Source organism: Rhineura floridana, chromosome 3 (assembly GCF_030035675.1).
Source record: "Rhineura floridana isolate rRhiFlo1 chromosome 3, rRhiFlo1.hap2, whole genome shotgun sequence".
Lineage (NCBI taxonomy): Eukaryota > Metazoa > Chordata > Lepidosauria > Squamata > Rhineuridae > Rhineura > Rhineura floridana.
This window is the reverse complement of record NC_084482.1, coordinates 217,078,890-217,100,100: the sequence shown is the minus strand read 5'-3', so window position 1 is coordinate 217,100,100 and position 21,211 is coordinate 217,078,890. Positions and strand designations below refer to the sequence as shown.

Here is a 21,211-nt window from a genome sequence, read left to right as displayed (position 1 = left end):
TAGTATTGTTTGTTTCATGCTGTGTTTTCCCATGTACCCACTGTATCTTGACTGGTTTTCATTTGTAAGTTGATGCTGATTTCCCTTTGGTATTGCTTGTGGATGATGCTTACATCTTCGATACACTGAATTGCATTCACTTGTCTTCTGCTGATGTATTTTAAATAAATTTTCCAAACGGATTTCAGCCTCTGGTCATATCTGGTTACCAGCTGCTCGGCCAATGGGGCAAAGGAAGTACCAGGTAAGAGTAAGAAGTGGGCTTTGCCAGCTGTCATCACATAGCAAACCTGGCTGCTCCAGCAACAGAGGGGCCTTGGGGAAAGACAGCAGTGCTGGAGAAAATCTCTGAGCCACTGCTGGTCAGGGTAGGCTGTCCTGGGTGACGTTTTGCTGACAGATAAAATTTCTTCTACCTATGAGTGTTTTGCACATACAAACCACTCATTAAGTCCTCTTGAACAGCCAGAAGCCTCAGTCAGCTTTCATAGAGCATGCTCAGGTTCAGAGAGGTCCTCTTAGGTTCAGGATTTTAAACCAGAAGTCTCTGCCTGTGGGAAAGTACTCAGTGACTGCAGTAGTTTTCCATTAAATTGAAATGGACATTTAAAGAAGTAGATCCAACATTATCTCTTGAGGCTCAGGTGGCCCCAGTGGCTATTTCCTCCTCTGTCTGATTCTCCTCATGTACAGACGCTCTCATGACTTCCCGGTTGGATTATCGTAATGCTCTCTGCTTGGGGCTGCCGTTGGAAAAAGCCTCGGAAACTTCAACTGGTCCAAAATACAGCAGCCGGATTGGTGGCTGGAGTTCTGTTTAGAACTAACATAAAAGCTGCACTAGTTGCTAGTGTTTTTCTGGGTCTAATTTATTATACAGCCACAAGAATAGCTGTATACTATAGCCAGCGTGGATTTTTCCCATTCTGCAATGTTAAATTGAAAATAATTTAAGCTATGCAAACAATACCATACTACTAGCAGAAACCAGTAATGATTTGAAACGAATGCTGATGAAAGTTAAAGAGGAAAGCACAAAAGCAGGACTAGAGCTGAACGTCAAGAAGACTAAAGTAACGACAACAGAAAATTCATGTAACTTCAAAGTTGACGAGGACATGGAATTTGTCAAGGATTATCAATACCTTGCAAGTCGTTAACCAAAATGGCGACAATAGTCAAGAAATCAGAAGGCGGCTAGGACTGGGGAGGGCAGCTATGAGAGAACTAGAAAAGGTCCTTAAATGTCAAGATGTATTACTGAACACTAACGTCAGGATCATTCAGACCATGGTATTCCCAACCTCTATGTATGGATGTGAAAGTAGGAAAATTTGGCACCCTGGGCTGTTGCTGGGAGGAAGGGTGGGATATAAATCAAATAATAATTCACTAATAGGCAAAAAACCTTGTGGTTTAAGAGTACCTATAGCCCACAGATATTTCTATCAAACTTTAAAAAGCAGGGAAATTGGGCAGCTATAGTGAATGCAGCAGGGGAGCAGGAGACCTGACCCCCTCTCTGAGATACTGTAGCACCCTACAAATTTGTAAAAATTTAAACACAATTTGGGTTGGCCTTTCACAGTCCACTCCACTTCCTGTGCAGCTTGGAAGAATTTGGTAACGTGTGCCTCTGAGCATATGGTGAGTGGTCGCAATACCTGCCATCTCCAAAGATGGAGAATTACATTTTTGTATGTGTGTTGGCGTTCTTACTTTGCTTCATTCCTGTGTTACTATTGTTTCTACAGATTTATTTCTCTCATTCATCCTAGAAACCTGTGTCAAATTTATTTTTATTAATTTCAAAGCCTTTTTATTGGTCAGTGTCATATGATGGTAAAGACAGCCTTTTGTGTTTCAAATTGGAGGTTATGTTCTATTTCTATTTTGGGTGCATTAACAGTTGAATCTGAAACTGCAGTTTGATGTAAAATCAGACTGATTACAATATGTTGCTACTTAAGCAATAACTCTAGCTGTTGGAAAAAACAAACTTAGCCTGCCCAAGATGGATGTTTTCAGTCTGCTATGTTTAAACCACTTCATTTAAGGCAAGGTGGGCACAGTCAATTAAAAACAGAGAGCACACCTAGAATTTTGCTAGAATATATTTCACCTCCCACTGTTTTATCTTGTGCAAATTGAGACACTCCTGAGGTCCACTGGAGACTATTCTGCAGAAGTCAGTGCCATTATTCCACAATTATGTTTGGAGGTTGTTTAGTGTAAATTTTGCAATGTTGCTGTACTTCACATATTTATAGAAATAAAAGCAAAAGAAAATGATTTCCTATAGGAAACTTCACTAAAATTGCAAAGTAAATCAGACATATTTAAAGTGACCATCTGAACTGTATCAACTGTCTTAATAATGTTGCTTCCTCCCTGCTAAAACAAGATCAGCACAGCACATGACTTCTTTCTATTACTGGACTGGTTGCAGGTGTTGCCACCACTCACCATATGCTCAGAGGCACACGTTACCAAATTCTTCCAAGCTACACAGCAACATTCACTATAGCTGCCCAATTTATCTGCTTTTAAAGTTTGATAGAAATATCTGTGGGCTATAGGTAATCTTAAACCGCAAGGTTTTTTGCCTATTAGTGAATTTCCCTGCTTTTTAATCTGGGAGGTAAGAAATGGGATCCTGTCCAAGTTTGCTGAGAATGGATTGATCATTTGCATGCTCATTGAGTTCAGTGGGATTTACTCCCCTGCAATCATGCTTAGGATAGGTGAAACTGACCACAGGGGATGGGAGAGGGCGGAGAAGAAAGGAGGGGTGGAAAGACAAAGGGGAGGACTGGGATGGGAGGGCAGGTTTGATCATTTGCATGCGTATAGAGTTCAATGGTATTTACTTCCATGCACTCATGCTTAAGAGGTAAAATTGACCATGGGGAGGAGGAAAGGGAGGGGAGAGGGAGGAGGGGGAAGGGGAGGAGGGGGAAGGATAGGATTAGAAGGGGAGGGGGAAGGGGAGTAAGGGGCAAAGGAAGGGGGAGGGAAGTGGCAAGAGGGAGGGGAAAGGATGGAGGAGAAGGGAGGGTGGGTTTGGTCATTTGCATACTTTTTGAGTTCAATGGGATTTATTTCTGAATGGACTGCCTTCAAGTTGACCGGACTTATGGCGACCCTATGAATAGGGTTTACATGGTAAATGGTATTTAGAGGTGGTTTTACCATTGCCTTCCTCTGAGGCTGACAGGTGGTGACTGGCCCAAGGTCACCCAGTGAGCTTCATGGCTGTGTGGGGATTCGAACCCTGGTCTCCCAGGTCATAGTCCAACACTGACCTGGGGGAGGGGCAGGGAAGGAAGACGGGGAGGAGATTGGGTGGGGTAGAAGGGAAGCCCCTGTCCTTTCCAAAAGGAAAACATTGTGAACAGTATCATTGCTTTTCAGCATTTCCCCCACCTTTTTATTCTACAGCAGGCACTTGTAGCCTCCCACCCAAATTTAAACCAAAGCTGTCCCTGGCCACACCCACACCCCGACTTTATTTCACTTTGGACAGTCATGGCTTCTCTCAAAGAATCCTGGGAAGTGTACTTAGTGAAGGGTGCTGAGAGTTGCTAGGAGACGCCCTGTTCCCCTCACAGACCTTCAATCAGAGTGGCTGACTGTTCAACCATTCTCTCAGGGGAATAGGAGTCTCTTAGCACCCTTCACAAACTACACTTCCCAGCATTCTTTGAGGGAAGCCATGACTGTCTCACATGAAATCAGTCTGGTGTGGGTGTGGCCCCCTGATTAGCCAAACCCAGCAGCTGTGAGGCTTTTAGAACTCTGACAGTTGGTTCTTACTGAGCATGCTCTGTGCTATCATTGGGTCCCAGCCAAAATTTCTTAAATTAATTAAAAATCAGCCAGGCATTTTTTAAACTTTTAAACTGCAGAAGATGAAGGTCAGAGTACGGGGCAAGGTCAGTATTAAGATTACAGGTACCGGTACTCTGTGAACAGGGGAAGTGTAGTTAGTGAAAGGTGCTGAGAGTTGCTAGGAGATGCTCTGTTCCTCTCACAGACCTTCAATCAGAGTGGCTGACTGTTAAACCAGTCTGGCCACTGGAGCTCTCTCAGTGGAACAGGAGTCTCCTCTCAGCACTCTTCATAAACTACACTTCCCAGGATTCCCTGAGGGAAGCCATGACTGTCTCAGTGAAATCAAGTCTGATGTGGGTGTGGCCCCCTGATTAACCAAGCCTAGCAGCTGTGAGGCTTTTAGATCACTGACAGTTGGTTCTTACTGAGCATGCCCAATGTTATCATGGGCTGCCAGCCAAAATTTCTTAAATTAATTAAAAATCAGCCAGGCATTTTTTTAAACTTGTAAACTGCAGAAGATGAAGGTCAGAGTATCAGGCAAGGTCAGTAACAGGATTACAGGTACTCTGTGAACATGGCAAATTTTTAATGAATTTCAACAGATTCGAAGTTCGAAAGGGCTCTGAGGTTTTTCCTCTTTTTAGACTTTGAACTCTCTGTTCTCTCTGATTGTTTTGTGTATCACCATGCAAATTGAGAGGGTTGTTATGCAAGCGTTTCTGAGTTCAGGACTGTAAGTTTGGTAAGGTTTTATTTTGAAATGAGCTTATAGGAAGCATCAGAATGGCTTGGGGGGTATTTTCAATTTAACATCGCGGAATGTGAAAAATCCACGCTGGCTATAATATACAACCTTGTGGCTGCATAATAAAGTATTACCAGAAGCTAAAATGATGAAACTGAGGTTATCATACTTTGGATCCATAATGAGAAGACTTGATTCACTAGAAAAGACAATAATGCTGGGGAAAACACAAGGGAGTAGAAAAAGAGGAAGGCTACAGGGTGGTTCACGAGAGCTGCTCTTGGAAGTCATTGGTTCATAGGGTCGCCATAAGTCCTGATCGACTTGAAGGCATATAACAACAACATCATAAACGCAAAGGCAGAAAGGCAACGGCTGTGCAGGGGGAGAAGGGCAGGGGTCCCCTTGTAGGGGGCCGCGGGAAGGGTGGGCTGGGAGACCCCAGCTCTATCTTCCCAGGGAAACGGGTTTGTCCAAAGGACCCCAGAACAGGAGGAGCTGGGAACGCCAGGCTGCCCATTTTGATAGGGGACACCTGGCCAAATATTACCCCACCCTGTTTCCCCTGAGCCCCCAACAACAGCATTGGGGTAACTGGATAGACTGTGTGTGTGAGTGAGAGAGAGAGACTGGCAGCCCCCCCCCACGGACCTGGGGTGGGGGTGATAGGGCGAGATCTTCAGCTTGCAGGAAGGGAGGGGCAAAAGCATTTTCTGGCCCTCGGTCCTCCGACGGGGAAACCGAGCTCTGAGTCCTAGAAAGGCCGGATTTTTTTTTAAAAAAGAGGGGGCGTAGGCGTCGCGGTGGTGCAGAGGCAAAGGAGTGCCGCGTATCGAGGTGATGGGAGGAAAGGGTTTGCGGGGGGAGCATGGAGGGGAAAGGAGGGACGCGCTTCCCCCCCCGCCCCTCTCGGGGAAGCCACAGCCGGGGGACCCCGCTCCACCCTGGCCAGCTTCTGTGAGCAGCTGCGCCCCCTTGGAAGGCGCCATTCCCCGGGGGAAGAAGGGAAGGGCTTGGCGCGGATGAAGCGGCCTTGCTGGGGAGGGGGTCGCAGGCGGGTGGCTTGCGGCGGAGGGCGCTGATCAGGGGCCTCGGGGGGAAAGCCGGACGATGGGAAGGGACCTCGGCCCCGGGAGATCCCTTGGCAAGGCTTTGCTGTCTGGGGCGGCGGAGGAGGGGAAGAGCCCTCCCCCAATACACGGCGGCCTTTTCAGACTTTATGGCCAGGGGGCTGATCGGGTGGAGTTGCCTTGTGGGCACAAAGAGGGAAGCAACCTTGCTATGGGGGCACCTTTGGGTGGGTGGGGGGAGATGGGGGTTCCGTGTGGAGCTTTTGTGCCCCAGAGCTGGAGGGGAGAGAGAGAGACGTGGCTAGTTCCCCTCCTTCTGGGCATGGGGAATGGAGTGGAGGGGGTTGAAACTGAGCCTTCTCGGGCAAAGGCTGGAGGAAATAATGAAAGAAAAGAATGTCGTCCCTCCTTGAGGGGAAGGGACTTCCCCAGATGCCCCCCTGGGAGATTGTTGGAAGGGAAGATCCATCTACCTCACCCCATCCCGTGGATCTCCCTTCTCTTGCAGGATTGAGGGATCCTGAGGGTCGATCTGTGCTCTTGCCTGGCCTTGCCATCTGCCTTGGAGCATCCGCATTTGGCAGGAGGGCCTCATGGCGTGTGTCCAAAGGGACCCGGGTTCAAATGCCTGCTCGGGAGTGAGAGTCAGTTGGTGCCCGCCCCAGTGATAAGAGTTGGAGACAAAGGCATATTTCCCATCCTGAGCTTATTAGAGGAAGGCCTGCGTAAAAATATAAAAAATAACTTTTTAAAATTGATGACACAGTACACCCCCTAATTGTAAAAACCTGTAAGTGGTTTACGTAAAATATAAATTTACAAAAAGTCAGAAAACCTAAAAATTTCAAAGTTTAATAAGAGAATATATTAAGAATGTATATTGTAAAGAAAAAAATATTTTATTAAATTCCACGTGAAAATGGAAATGGACTGCCTTCAAGTCGAACCCGACTTAAGGCGACCTTATGAATAGGGTTTTCATGGTAAGCTGTATTCAGAAGGGGTTTACCATTGCCTCTGTCTGAGGCTGAGAGGCAGTGACTGGCCCAAAGTCACCCAGTGAGCTTCATACCTGTGTGGGGATTCGAACCCTGGTCTCCCAGGTCATAGTCCAGCACCTTAACCACTACACCACACTGGCTGTCCAGGTAAACTTTCTATATTTGTTTTGCTGAGACAAAAATGCATTTAGTAGTTCTTGAAAACGGTACAGTGAAGGCGCCTGCCTAATGTCAATGGGCAGGGAATTGCAGAGTGCAAGTGTTGCTTCCGCACTGAAAGATCAGCTCCTTACTAGGCTGGAATGGACAGTGCGTGGCATTTGTAAAAAAGAAGAAAAGGGAAGGGACCCCCAAGATGCTGGAAATGAAATTATCATTACCAGTCCATGTAAGTGAAAACGTTTTCTCTATAGATTAGTTATGTAGAATATGACTTTGTGTTATATGTATAATCATGTGTGTCCTTCCAATTTTATGTACAGCTCATGACGAAGGGCAAACTACAAAGTGGCTGAAACCTGCTGGGCTTTTGTTATAATAAACATATTTTCCAGCATCTTGGGGATCCCCCCTTTTTTATACTTGACTTTTTGGATGCTTGCTACTGTTTGCTTTTGGCAGTTTTAAAAGTGCCAGTTCTGCAGATCAAAGTGGTTGAGTGGCATGTGGATAAAAATGTAATAAAAAAATGTGTCAGTCACCCAGTGACACCCCTATGGAACAGACTTCCTCCCAGAAGGAGCTCAGGGCAGCAAACAAAAACACTCTAAAACATCTTAAAAACAAAAGCCTTTCAAACAGAATAAAACAAAGCATCTTTAAAAACGTTAAAACAAAACATCTTTAAAAACATATTAAAACAAAATATCTTAAATGCATTAAAACATCTTTAAAAAGATCTAAAAAAGTCATTCCAGCAGAGACACAGATATTGTTGGGCTTCATCTTCTCATCACAGCATGGACAATGATCAGGGATGATACAAGCAGGAGACTGCAATATCTGGAGGGCACCAGTTTGCAGAAGCTAGGCTCAGAGTAATTGTTGAGGTCGTACCAATCTTTAGGGGTTCCCCCCCTTGATTATAACTTGTTACATGCCTTCAAGTCGATTACAACTTATGGTGACCCTATGAATCAGCGACTTTGAAGAGCATCTGTTGTGATCCACCCTGTTGAGATCTTGTAAGTTCAAGTCTGTGGCTTCCTTTATGGAATCAATCCATCTCTTGTTTGGTCTACCGCTTTTTCTGTTCCCTTCTGTTTTCCCCAGCATTAATGTGTTTTCTAGTGCATCATGTCTTCTCATTATGTGTCCAAAGTATGATAACCTCAGTTATCTAGTATCACTAGAACTTCTAGTGATAGTTCTGGTTTAATTTATTTTCGCAGTCGATGGTATGCGCAAAGCTCTCCTCCAACACCAGATTTCAAACAAGTTGATTTTTCTCTTACCCACTTTTTTCACTGTCCAACTTTCACATCCATACATAAAAAATGAGCCAGTGTAGTGTAGTGGTTAAGGTACTGGATTACAACCTGGGAGACCAGGGTTCGAATCCCCACAAAGCCATGAAGCTCACTGGGTGACCTTGGGCCAGTCACTGCCTCTCAGCTTCAGAGGAAGGCAATGGTAAACCCCCTCTGAATACTGCTTACCATGAAAACCCTATTCATAGAGTCATCTTAAGTCGGGATCGACTTGAAGGCAGTCAATTTTCATTTTTCCAATTTTCACATCCATACATAGAGATCGAGACTACCATGGTCTGAATGATCTTGACTTTAATGTTCAGTGATACATCTTTGCATTTGAGGACCTTTTCTAGTTCTCTCATAGCTGCCCTCCCCAGTCCTAGCCTTCTCATTACTTGACTATTATCTCCCTTTTAGTTAATGACTGTGCCATAGTATTGATATAATCCTTGACAAGTTCCATGTCCTCGTTGTCAACCTTAAAGTTACATAAATCTTCTGTTCTCCTTACTTAAGTCTTCTTGACGTGCAGCTGTAGTCCTGCTTTTGTGCTTTCCTCTTTCACTTTCATCAGCATTCGTTTCAAATCATTACTGGTTTCTGCAGTAGTATGCTGTCATCTGTGTATCTTAAACTATTGATATTTCTCCCTCCAATTTTCACACCTCCTTCTTCTTGGTCCAATCCCGCTTTCTGTATGATATGCATTGTGTATAGATTAAACAAATAAGGTGATAAAATACACCCCTGTGTCACACCCTTTCCGATTAGGAACCAATCGGTTTCTTCCTATTCTGTCCTTACAGTAGTCTCTTGTCCAGAGTATAGGTTGCGCATCAGGACAATCAGATGCTGTGGTACCCCCATTTCTTTTCAAGCATTCCATAGTTTTTCATGATCTACACGATCAAAAGGTTTGCTGTAATCTATAAAGCACAGGGTAATTTTGTTCCAGAATTCATTGGTCCGTTCCATTATCCAACGTATGTTTCCAATGTGATTTCTGGTGCCTCTTCCCTTTCTAAATCCAGCTTGGACATCTGGCATTTCCCGCTCCATATATGATAAGAGCCTTTGTGGTAGAATCGTGAGCACTACTCTACTTGCATGGGATATTAAGGCAATAGTTCGATAATTACTGAATTCCCTGGGATCCCCTTTCTTTGGAGTTGGGATGTATATTGAACGCTTCCAGTCTGTGGTCTATTGTTTCCTTTTCCATATTTGTTGACAAATCTTTGTCAAAATTTGGATAGATTCAGTCTCAGTAGCTTGTAGCAACTATTGGTATGCCATCTGTTCCTGGTAATTTGTTTTTTCCAAGTATTTTAAGAGCAGCTTTTAAAATTCTAAAATTTCTGGTTCTTCATCATAAGCTTCCTCCTAGAATTTATTTATTTATTATTTGATTTATATCCCACCCTTTCTACCAGCAGGAGCCCAGGGCAGCAAACACAAATGCTAGGAAAGGTGATTGAGAGGGTTGTGGTGCAGCAATTCCAAATACTCTTGGATGAAACAGGTTATCTTGACCCATCCCAGTCTGGGTTCAGGCCTGGTTATGGGATTGAATCAGCCTTGGTCGTCCTGACGGATGACCTTTATCAGGAGAAAAACGGGGAGTGCAACCCTGTTATTTTTACTTGATCTCTCAGCGGCTTTTGATACCATTGACCATGGTATCCTTCTGGGCCAACTTGGTGAGATGGGTATTGGAGGAACTGTTTTACAGTGGTTCTGATCCTATCTCCAGGGACGCTCTCAGGGATTAGCATTGGGTGACTGTCTTTTGGCTCCCTGGCACTTGTGCTGCTGGGCTACCGCAGGGTACCATCTTGTCCCCCATGCTGTTTAACATCTATATTAAGCCCTTGGGAGCAGTCATCAGGAGCTTTGGGGTGAGGTGTCAGCAGTATGCTGATGATACCCAGCTCTATTTCTCTGTAACATCGGTATCGGGAGAGGCCGTGCAACCCTGGACTGCTGCCTAGACTCGGTGGTGGGCTGGATGAGGGCCAATAAACTGAGTCTGAATCATAGCAAGATGGAGGCACTGTGGGTTGGTGGTTCCCGAGTTTGGATAATTGCTCAGTTGCCTGTTTTGGATGGGGTCGTACTCCCTCTGAAAGAGTGGGTCTGTAGTCTGGGGGTGATCCTGGATCCATCTTTGTTGCTAGAGGCCCAGGTGACCACCATGGCTAGGAGTGCCTTTTACCAGCTTCTGCTGGTAAGACATCTGCGGCCATTTCTGGACCTAGATAGCCTGACCACTGTTGTCCATGCACTGGTAACCTCCAGGCTGGATTACTGTAATGCACTCTATGTGGGGCTGCCCTTGAGGTTGGTCTGGAAGCTGCAGCTGATGCAAAATGCAGTGGCAAGACTGCTCACTTGGGCAGGGTATCGCCAACATGTCACCCTACTGCTGAAAGAACTGCACTGGCTGCCCATTTGCTACCGGGCCAAGTTCAAGGTTCTAGTTTTGATGTACAAAGCCCTATACAGCTTGGGACCAGGATACCTGAAAGACCATCTTACCCCTTATATACCCAGTCGATCACTGCACTCTGCTGGTGACAGTCTCTTGCAGATACCATCTTATCAGGAGGTTCGTTCTGCACTATATAGGAAATGGACCTTTAGTGTGGCAGCACCTACGCTGTGGAATTCCCTCTCCTTAAATATCAGGCAGGCACCATCTCTGTTATCTTTTCGGTGCCTTTTGAAGACTTTCCTCTTTCAACCAGCTTTTTAAGTTGAGACCTATCCCAGTCTGCGTCTGTTAGAATTGCTTTTTTTAAACAATATGTTTTTAACCCTTTTTAAAAGATGTTTTAAAGCTTTTTTTAAAAGATGTTTTTAATGTTGTTTTGTTTTAATGTATTTTAAGGTCTGTGTTTTTAGAGTTTTTAGTGTTTTTAGCATTTTTGTTTGCCGCCCTGGGTTCCTGCTGGGAGGAAGTGTGGGATATAAATCCAATAATAAATAAATAAATAAAAACACTTTAAAACATCATAAAAACATACTTTAAAATACATTTAAAAACTTACAAAACATTTTCTAAAAAACCTTTCACAATGAATGAATTTGTCATCCTTGCATCTCTTTTATAGAGTTCTTCAGTATATTGCTTCCATCGTCATTCTATTTTATCTCGGTCAGTCAGTGCGTTCCTGCCTCTGGGCTTCCTTTCGGCTTTGACCCAGCTGCGTCATTAGTCACAACACTACTCGTACTTGTCCTTTGATCGTCCCCAGTAGCTTGGTGAGTGCCTTCTGACCTGGGGGTCTCATCTTCCAGCAGTATCTCGTGTTGCATTTTGGATACTCTAGTCATAGGTTTTTCGGGTAAGAGGTATTCAGAGGTGGTTTACCATTGCCTTCCTCTGAGTGTGGATGCATCTTAGTCTGGTGTCTCAGCTTTGACCATTTCACCTTGGGTGCCCCTGCTAGGAGTCTAGCTTCTTAGTCTAGACTCTTGATGGTATTGCTCTCAGCTTCTTCAACACTCGCAAACCTCCCCACCACGTTAAGGTGTGCATCCCAGAGGGACTATTATCAATTAAATGTTAAAATATCAGAGAATAGTTTATCTAAATGCTGTCTGTGGTGCTGAGGGAAGGATGTCTCACTCAGGCAGTGCTGCAAACCACACTGGTGCTTCAGTAGATCCATAAAGGGACAACAGTAGAGGGTTCCAGCAGGTTTAACTGGGGTGGAGAGAGTTAAAGGGCAATGTGGCCAAAGGGTTCCGTTTCCTTAATGCTGTCCTGGTTTAACGTGATTAGCTGAATATGAGCTGTTGGTATTTAAAGTGACAGTAACAGGTTTTCAGTGTCTCTTCTCCTTTAATGATACAGTATCATATTAAAGGAAATAAATAAGGCTGTGAGCCTCATCAACTTGAACCAAATAAATGACTTTGTAGAACCAGCAGTGGAGGTAAGATGGGGACCGAGGTGGCTGGATTGACTGGGGGTGTCAAAAGAACCCCCCCCAACATACACACACAGAGCATGGAGAATAGCCTGGAAGAAACTGGGGAGGGGTCTGAAAGAGATGGAGGGCCCTTTGCAGCTCAGGCACCCTCAAGCAAACGGAGCACAATGAAGAACAACAGAGGAAAGTGGCCTGCCGTTTATTTCTTTAGAGCATTTACTGCTCTGCCAAAGCTTCACCTGTCTCTCCCCTGCAGGCGCTGGAATGACTCCACCTGACAGCTACTCCCCACTTTAAAGTGCACCGCGGCAAGAGAGAGTCCCGGAGGTGGCCTAGTTTCCGTCTCGGCCAACCCCTCAGGCAGCACAGTGGCCTCAGGCACCGTCTGGATTGTCTTCTCCTTGGGTTGGAGTGGAAAGATTAGCCATGCAGCCCCCTCAGGTAAATATTGATTGAGCGACGGGGCAGCTTGGGTGCCTCCCTCACCACTGAGTGGAGAGGGGATCAGAACCAAGATGCCCGGTTCTCTTTGACTTCCTACAGTGCCAAAAGTTTTGAAGCCTGCTCTTCCAGTCCATGGTGGTACACATGGTTCTCCCCTTTGAATTTTATCCTAATGACAACCCTGTGAGGTAGGTTAGGCTGAGAGAGTGACTGGCCCAAGTTCACTTAGTGAACTTCATGGGGTTTTGAATCCTGGTCTTCCAGGCCATAGTCCAAGCATTATATCACACCGCCTTTTAACTAAGAGTAGTTTTCACTGCCCTTTTCAAATTAGGAGAATGCTGCATGTTTGAGAAATTCTGTCTTCTTCCTGTTCTTTTTCCAGTGTCTGGTGACTTTTCAGGAGGTGGCCGTTTATTTCACGGAGGAGGAATGGGCTCTGCTGAATCCCGGCCAAAGAGTTCTGCACAGGGAAGTTATGGAGGAGAATTATGAGATGGTGGTCTCTCTCGGTAAGGAAACACCTTTTTCCCGTTGATAGATTGATCCTGAAGGTGTGAATTTGCCCTTTGTGCCATTTACTCCTCTACTGTAGGGATGCCCTTATGGAAGTGGGTGTCTGGGCCATGTCCTGCATTTGAGTGTACCTTCTCTAAATACCAACTTTGTCTGGATGCAAATTTGAACATTTGTATGACAGATATTGTTCTATATGTGTAAACTTAAATGGATGTATGGATGTTTAATTGTACTGTTAATGTGAGCTGACTTTCTTTTCTAAAAAATGTTTTCTTTTTTGTTAATGACATTGCAATTTAAAAAAGAATCCCTGGCATCTCTAGCAGTGTCGGGGGGAAGGATCGGGTAGCAGCTGATGGGAAAGGCTTTTTTATGCCTGAGATCCTGGAGATCCACTGCTAGTTGCAGTAGGCAATGCTAGTTTGGATTAACCAAGAGTCTGGCCTGCTGTAAGGCAGCTTCCTGTGGCCTTGAGGGCTCTTCAGTCATTCACTGCAAACTCTTGCAAACCCTCCCAACCACCTTCCAACACCCCAGGACCAAAAGACTGAATACCTGCAGAGCTGCTGCCAGCCAGTGTAGACAGTTCAGAGCTCAATCAACCAATAGTCTGGCTTTATATATTTTTATTTATTTATTTTATTAATTGTTTGATTTATATCCGCCCTTTCTCCCAGCAGGAGCCCAGGGCGGCAAGCAAAAGCAATAAAAACACATCAAAATCATAAAAACAGACCTTAAAATACATTAAAACAAAACAACTTTAAAAATTATTTTAAAAAGCTTTAAAAACTTCTTAAATAAAAAGGGTTAAAAACATAATGTTTCGGAAAAAAAGTTTTTGTTTTTTTTTTAAAAATTTAAAGCAATTCCAACACAGACGAAGATATATATATATCTTCTCACAGTTGTATTTGGCCATCTCTTGTCACTACAAGCAAATTCATAGGAGCCACAGATCAGTCACTTCTTTCTAGGTTGGTCTCTTCCTCAGCTTTGTTGCACTTCTGTTTTTTCTCCCGCTTCTCACACATCTTCATGCAAAAGCTTATAGAAACAGATCCCACTGTTGTATCACAGCAGGGAAAAAACAAACATATATAACAGCATAAGATGACCCTGCTGGATCAGGCCAGTGGCCCATCTAGTCCAGCATCCTGTTTGCCAACCACATGCCCATGAGCCCATAAGCAGGACCTGAGAGCAAGAATGCTCTCCCCTCCTGCAGTTTTCAGCAGCTGGTATTCAGAAGCAAACTACCTCCAACCATGGAGGCAGAGCATAGCCTTCATGGCTAGTAGCCCAGCGTTTAGTGACAGCCAGTGAGGTACAGACCATAAATAAACTTACATTCTTCACTGAGACCTTAGAAAATTGAGAAGATAATTTCGGGTTCTTCTGGGCATGCAACACAAAAGGGGAGGAACCCTGGAAATGCAATAATCTGAGAAGTAGCCAATTGTGCTCAGTCTGTGATGAGATCCTTTGTTTTTGCTTTGAAATTTAAATGTATTTTTTCCTCTCCCCTAATCCCCAACAGGTGGCGGGCAAAACAATGAGAATCAGATGGTGTCATCGGTGGCCGGCAAGAGTGAAGCGCAAAAAGGGATGTTTGGAAATCAAGGGGGACCAAAAAACCTTGAAATAACCCAGTCAAAGAATGAAAGGCAGAAATCCTCTACTGCTCAGGGTTTACCAGAAAGAACACGAGGGGAGGAACCATTTAAATGCATGGAGTGTGGAAATAGCATCAGTGTGAATAATACCCTTACTAAACTTCATAGAGCACAGAGGTGGGAAACAACACATTCAAGAGAGAAGCCATTTAAAGACGTGGAGTGTGGAAAGAGCTTTAGTGAGAGCAGGGCTCTTGCTTCTCATCAAAGAACCCGCACAGGAGAGAAGCCATTTCATTGCACGGAGTGTGGAAAGAGCTTAAGTCAGAGCAGTCACCTTACAACACATCAAAGAACCCACACAGGAGAAAAACCATTTGAGTGCATAGATTGTGGAAAGAGCTTCAGAGATAGTGGAACATTTGCTAAACATCAAAGAACCCACACAGGAGAAAAACCATTTCAGTGTACGGAGTGTGGAAAGAACTTCAGTGAGAGTGGTCACCTTACTCGGCATCAATGGACTCACACAGGAGAAAAACCATTTCAGTGCAAGGAGTGTGGAAAGAGCTTCAGGGATAGTGGAAGCCTTGCTGTACATCAACGTATCCATACAGGAGAAAAACCATTTGAATGCATGGAATGTGGAAAGAGCTTTGGTGCAAGAATTAGCCTGACTTTCCATCGAAGAACCCACACAGGGGAGAAGCCGTTTCAATGCATTGAGTGTGGAAAAAGTTTTACAGTGAGCAGTAATCTTATTAGACATCAAAGAACCCACACAGGATATAAACCATTTAAATGCATGAAGTGTGGTAAGGACTTTACTGTGAGAAGCAGCCTTACTAGTCATCAAAGAACACACACAGGGGAGAAGTCATTTCAGTGCATGGAGTGTGGCAAGAGCTTCAGATACAGTGGATCCGTTACTATACATCAAAGAACACACACAGGGGAGAAGCCATTTAAATGCGTAGCATGTGGGAAGAGCTTTAGTATGAGCAGCACCCTTACTGTACATCAAAGATCACACACAGGGGAGAAACCGTTTCAATGTATGGTGTGCGGGAAAAGATTTAGTCAGAGTTGTCACCTTACTTTACACCAAAGAACACACACAGGGGAGAAACCATTTCAGTGCATTGAGTGTGGAAAAAGCTTTACAGCAAGCAGTAATCTTACTACACATCAAAGAACCCACACAGGATATAAACCTTTTAAATGCATGAAGTGTGGTAAGAACTTTACTATGAGAACTAGCCTTACTAGACATCAAAGAATACACACAGGGGAGAATTAATTTCAGTGCATGGAGTATGGATAGAGCTTCAGAGACAGTGGATCCATTACTAAACATCAAAGAACACACACGGGAGAAACCAAATGCACTGTGATAAGAGCGTTCGAGCGGTCAGCTTATGATGCAACAACAATCCCACACAGGAGAAAAAACTATTTAAAATGCATGGAGTGTGGAAAGAGGTTCAATGACAGTGAAAGAGGTACAAAGTTGGATACTTCCAGTGGCTATGGGCCTAGAATCTCTTCTAATTTAGACTCTGGGAAGATGTTGGCTGCCCCAAGACAAAGGGAAGCTTTGTGCAGCTAAGTTGTGCAGTATGATGGAACTTCTCTCCTCCTGACATGGCATTTACCAATTGGCAATCTAATTTTAGTGGCGAGCAAAAGGAGAGAACCAAAATAAGCAATCAATGAGCAGAAAAAGGGTGGGGTGTTGGCAGGCAGAGAGAATATTCAGTATTCTTCACTGGATCCATCTTACTTATTTTTAAAAAATACTTTTCGTTTTAGTTGAACTTATTTTTTTATTTGGGTTTTTTTGGATCTTCTCTCCAGACTGATTTCGGTTCATCTGCATCTAAGACCACAGGAGCCTGTTCTGTGGAATTCCACTTAGCATTCATAGCTATGTGCTTCTCTTAAACTGAAATGTTGAATGATTAGGACAGGTGGGGATGTAGGAGGCATTCGTTAGAGAGCTGGTGGGGTTTACATTGGCTAATATAGGGTTCAGCGATGGTTAGGTTTGTAGTTAATTTTATTCTTGCATATGATATTCCTTGCATGCAATATCCACTTTACAAGATGCTTTAGCATTGTTTGTTTCATGCTATGTCATCCTATGTACCCACTGTATCTTGATTGGTTTTTAGTTGTAACTTTAGATGTTGATTTTCCTTTGATGTTGCTTGTGGATGAAGCTTACATATCTGATACAATGAATTGCATTCACTTGTGTTCTGCTGATGTATTTTTCATAAATTTTAGAGTGAGTATGACCCCAGCCAAAGCAGGCAACTGACCAATTATCCGAACTCGGGAACCCCCAACCCACAGTGCCTCCGTCTTGCTACGATTCAGACTCAGTTTATTGGCCCTCATCCAGCCCACCACTGAGTCCAGGCAGCGGTCCAGGGCTTGCACGGCCTCTCCTGATTCAGATGTTACAGAGAAATAGAGCTGGGTATCGTCAGCATACTGCTGACACCTTGCCCCGAATCTCCTGATGACCGCTGACAAGGGCTTCATATAGATGTTAAACTGCATGGGAGACAAGATGGTACCGTGTGGCACCCCACAGCACAGCTGCCAGGGGCTGAAAGACAATCACACAATGCTATTCTCTGAGAACAACCCTGGAGATAGGATTGGAACCACTGTAAAAAAGTTCCTCCAATACCCATCTCACCAAGTCAGCCAAGAAGGATACAGGAAGCAGCAGGGCAGGATCCAGGAGGACTCCCAAACTGCAGACCTGCTCCTTCAAGGGGAGTGCAACCCCATCCAGAATAGGTTGCAACCCCATCCCTGGTGCAGCTTTCCCCTTGACCAGCAACAATTCCCTCTTGTCTGGATTAAGTTTCAGTTTAACCCACATCTAGCCCTCCACAGCCTTCAGGCACTGGTTTAGGATGAACACTCCCTCCCTGCAATCAGATGGCAGTGAGAGATAGAGTTGAGTGTCATCCTCAGATTGATTGATTGATTGACTGACTGTGTTTATTTATATGTCACCTTTCTACAGCAGGCTGTGCCCAAAGTGGCTCAGAACGAACATTCAGAATATCAAAATACAAAGCGCTGCGGGTGCGGAGAGAATCAAATTTACAAAAGGCAACAATAAATTAAAATGAAACAAAAATCAACAATTTTTGTTGATGTAGAATAAATCAGATTACAAACTAATAGCTAAATTGGATCACCATGGCAATCACGCAGCATATTGATGACATTGTACTCCAAATCTCTGGATGACCTCTCCCAGCGGCTTCGTATAAATATTGAAAGGCATGGGAGACAGAATGGATCTCCTGCATAAAATATTTTGTAGTTGCCTGATTGAAAATGTCCCATTTCCGTCCATTTTAATTCACTCACGCCAAGTATTGTAATGTTGATACGTTCCATTTCTTGCTTGACAATTTCTAACTTCCCTGGTTCATGCTTCTCACATTCCATGTTCCTACTGTGTGTGTCGTACAACTCCGGACTCCTTTCGCATCTGTGTGCATCAGCCTCTGGGCTTCCTTTCGACTTTGACCCAGCTGCATCATTAGTCACAGCGCTACTCATACTTGTCCTTTGTTCTTCCCATACTTGTCCTTTGTTCTTCCCCAGTAGCTCGGTGAGTGCCTTCTGACCTGGGGGGTCTCATCTTGCAGCACTATCTCGTGTTGCATTTTGGATACTCTGTTCATAGGGTTTTCGTGGTATGAGATATTCAAAGGAGGTTTACCATTGCCTTCCTCTGAGTTTGGATGCATCTTAGTCTGGTGTCTCAGCTTTGACCATTCCGCCTTGGGTGCCCCTGCTAGGAGTCTAGCCTCTTGGTCTAGTCTCCTGACGGCATTGCTCTCAGCGTCTTCAACACTCCCAACTCCCCCCATGACACGGGGTACCCCAAAGTTCATATTGGGTAAATATACTTTGGTGTTCAGAGAAGCATGGACTTGCCTTTTTTAACAATTTGGACTTTGGAAGAAATACAGCAACGTCAGCATCATAAATGCAAAGGCATGAAGGCAGCTGCTGTGCAGGCGGAGAAGGGCAGGGGTCACCTTGCCCTGGGGGTCTGTGGGGGGGAAGGGAGGCATGTGGGGGTACTGGGAGACCCCAGCTCTATCTTATCAGGGAAAAGTGTTTGTGGAAAGGACCCCAGAAGAGGAAGAACTGGGAACGCAAGGCTGTCCATTTTGAGAAGTGCACCTGGCCAAATATCAACCCCTGGTTTCCCCAGAGGCCTCCAACAAAAGCAGGGGGTGGCTTTGGATAGACTGGGAGGGGAGAGAGAGAGAGAAACTGGCAGCCCCTCCCCAGAACCTGGAGTGGGGGTGATGGGAAGAGATCTTCACCTTGCAGGGAAGGAGAGGCAAAGGGATAAAGGATGGAGGTTGGAAGAGAAAGGATGGAGGATGGAGGACAGGATAGACGAAGAATGGAGGGTAAAGGATGGGGGATAGAGGATAAAGGTTGGAGGATAAAGGATAGAGAAAGGTTAGAGGATGGACGATAGAGGATAAAACAGGATGGAGAAAGGATAGAGGATGGAGGAGAAAGGATAGAGCATAAAGGATAAAGGTAAAGAATGGAGGAGAAAGGATAGAGGATAGAGAATGAAGGTTATAGGATGGAGGAGAAAGGATTAATGATGAAGGATATAGGATGGAGGATAAAGGTTAAAGGATGGAGGTTAAAGGATAAAGGACAGAGGTTAAAGAATAAAGGATGGACGAAAAAGGATAAACCATAAAGGATGGAGGAGAAAGGATAGAGCATAAAGGTAAAGGAAGGAGGATATAGGATGGAAGATAAAGGATAGAAAATGGTGGATAAAGGATACAGAATGAAGGTTATAGGATGGAGGATAAAGGATTAATGATGGAGGATAAAGGATAGAGGATAAACAATGGAGGATAAACGATGGAGGATGGAGAATACACGATGGACGATATAGACGATAAAGGATGGAGGATACAGGATAGAGGATAAAGAATAAAGGGTGAAGGATGGAGGATAAAGGATAGAGAATGAAGGTTATAGGATGGAGGATAAAAGATGGAGAATACAGGATGGAGGATAAAGGATACAGGATAAAGGGTGGATGGAGGATAAAGGATGGACGATAAAGGATGAAGGATTGAGGATAAAGGATGGAGGATATAGGATTGAGGAGAAAGGATGGAGGATAAAGGAGAGGATAAAGGATGGAGTATAGAGGATAAAGGATGGAGGATAAAGAATGGACGATGAAGGATGGAGGATAAAGGATAAACTGGCGGATAAAGGATTATGGATGGAGGATAAAGGATGGAGGATGGATAAAGTTAAAGGATGGAGAATAAAGGATAGAGGATAAAACAAAGGATGGAGGATAAAGAATATAGGATAAAGGATGGATTATAGAGGGTGGAGGATAAAGGATAATGGATGGAGGAGAAAGGATAGAGGATAAAGGATGGAGGATAACAGATGGAGGATAAAGAATGGAGATAAAGGATAGAAGATTAAGGATGGAGGAGGAAGGATAGAGAATGGATGATAGAGGATAAAGGCTGGAGAATAAACGTTATAGGATGGAGGATAAAGGATGGAATATGGAGAATATAGGATAAAGGATAGAGAATGGGGCTCCTCTCTTACCCCCACCCCAAAAGCAAATCCTTGCCAAGGGATCTCCCATCATTCAGCCTTTCCCCTGATAACCCCCTCACCTGCCCTCCATCTGCGCCCCCATCAGTCCAGCAAGGCCATTTCATCAGCATCAAGACATCCCTTCCCTCTTTCCCAGGGGCTGCAGAGTTGCATCCCAAGTGGGTTGCTAGTGGCCCAGGCGGAGTGGGGTCCCCCGTTTGTGCCTCCTGAGAGGGTCTGGGAAGAGGGGCGTGTTCCTCCTTTCCCCTCAATGCACCCCCAGCAAACCTTTTCCTCCCACCCCCATCACCATCACCTCTATTGGTTGCACTCCTTTGCCCCCTGCACAATCATGATGCTGTCTGCTCAGAATATGAAGGGAGTCCCTCCCCCTTAAATATGGGCTGCCCTGTTGTTGTTTTTAAAAAAATCTGGCCTCTCTAGGAGCCATCAAGCACTTCATTTCCCCGACTGAGGACTGAGGGCTTGAAGATGCTCCATTCTTTATCCTTTATGCTCCATCCTTTATCCTCCATCCTTTATCCTCCATCCTTTATCCTCCATTCTTTATCCTCCATCCTTTATACTTTATACTTCATCCTTCATCCTCTATCCTTTATCCTCCATCCTTTATCCTTTATTCTCCATCCTTTATCCTCCATCTTCTATCCTTTATCATTAATCCTTTATCCTCCGGCCTTTATCCTCCATCCTTTATCCTCCAACTTTTAGCCTCCATCCTCCATCCTTTAGCCTCTACCCTTTATCCTCCAGCCTTTATCCTCCAGCCTTTATCCTCCAGCCTTTATCCTCCCTTTATCCTCTATCCTTTATCCTCTATCCTTTTTCCTTTATCCTCCTTCCTTTATCATTTATCCTCCATCCTTTACCCTCCATCCTCCATCCTTTATCCT

General features: G+C 44.5%; 1 protein-coding gene across 1 annotated transcript in view; it reads left to right on the top strand.

The window, feature by feature from the left end:
- Positions 1–16,902, top strand: part of LOC133381635 (oocyte zinc finger protein XlCOF6-like) — a 32,869-nt gene extending 15,967 nt beyond the window's left edge. Inside the window, exons 5-6 of the mRNA XM_061620984.1 lie at positions 4,835–4,842; positions 14,953–16,902. Of these exons, the coding sequence (XP_061476968.1) occupies positions 4,835–4,842; positions 14,953–15,945 (1,001 nt within the window). The 3' untranslated portion in view covers positions 15,946–16,902. The remainder of the gene's footprint in view (positions 1–4,834; positions 4,843–14,952) is intronic.
- Positions 16,903–21,211: the final 4,309 nt, after the last annotated feature.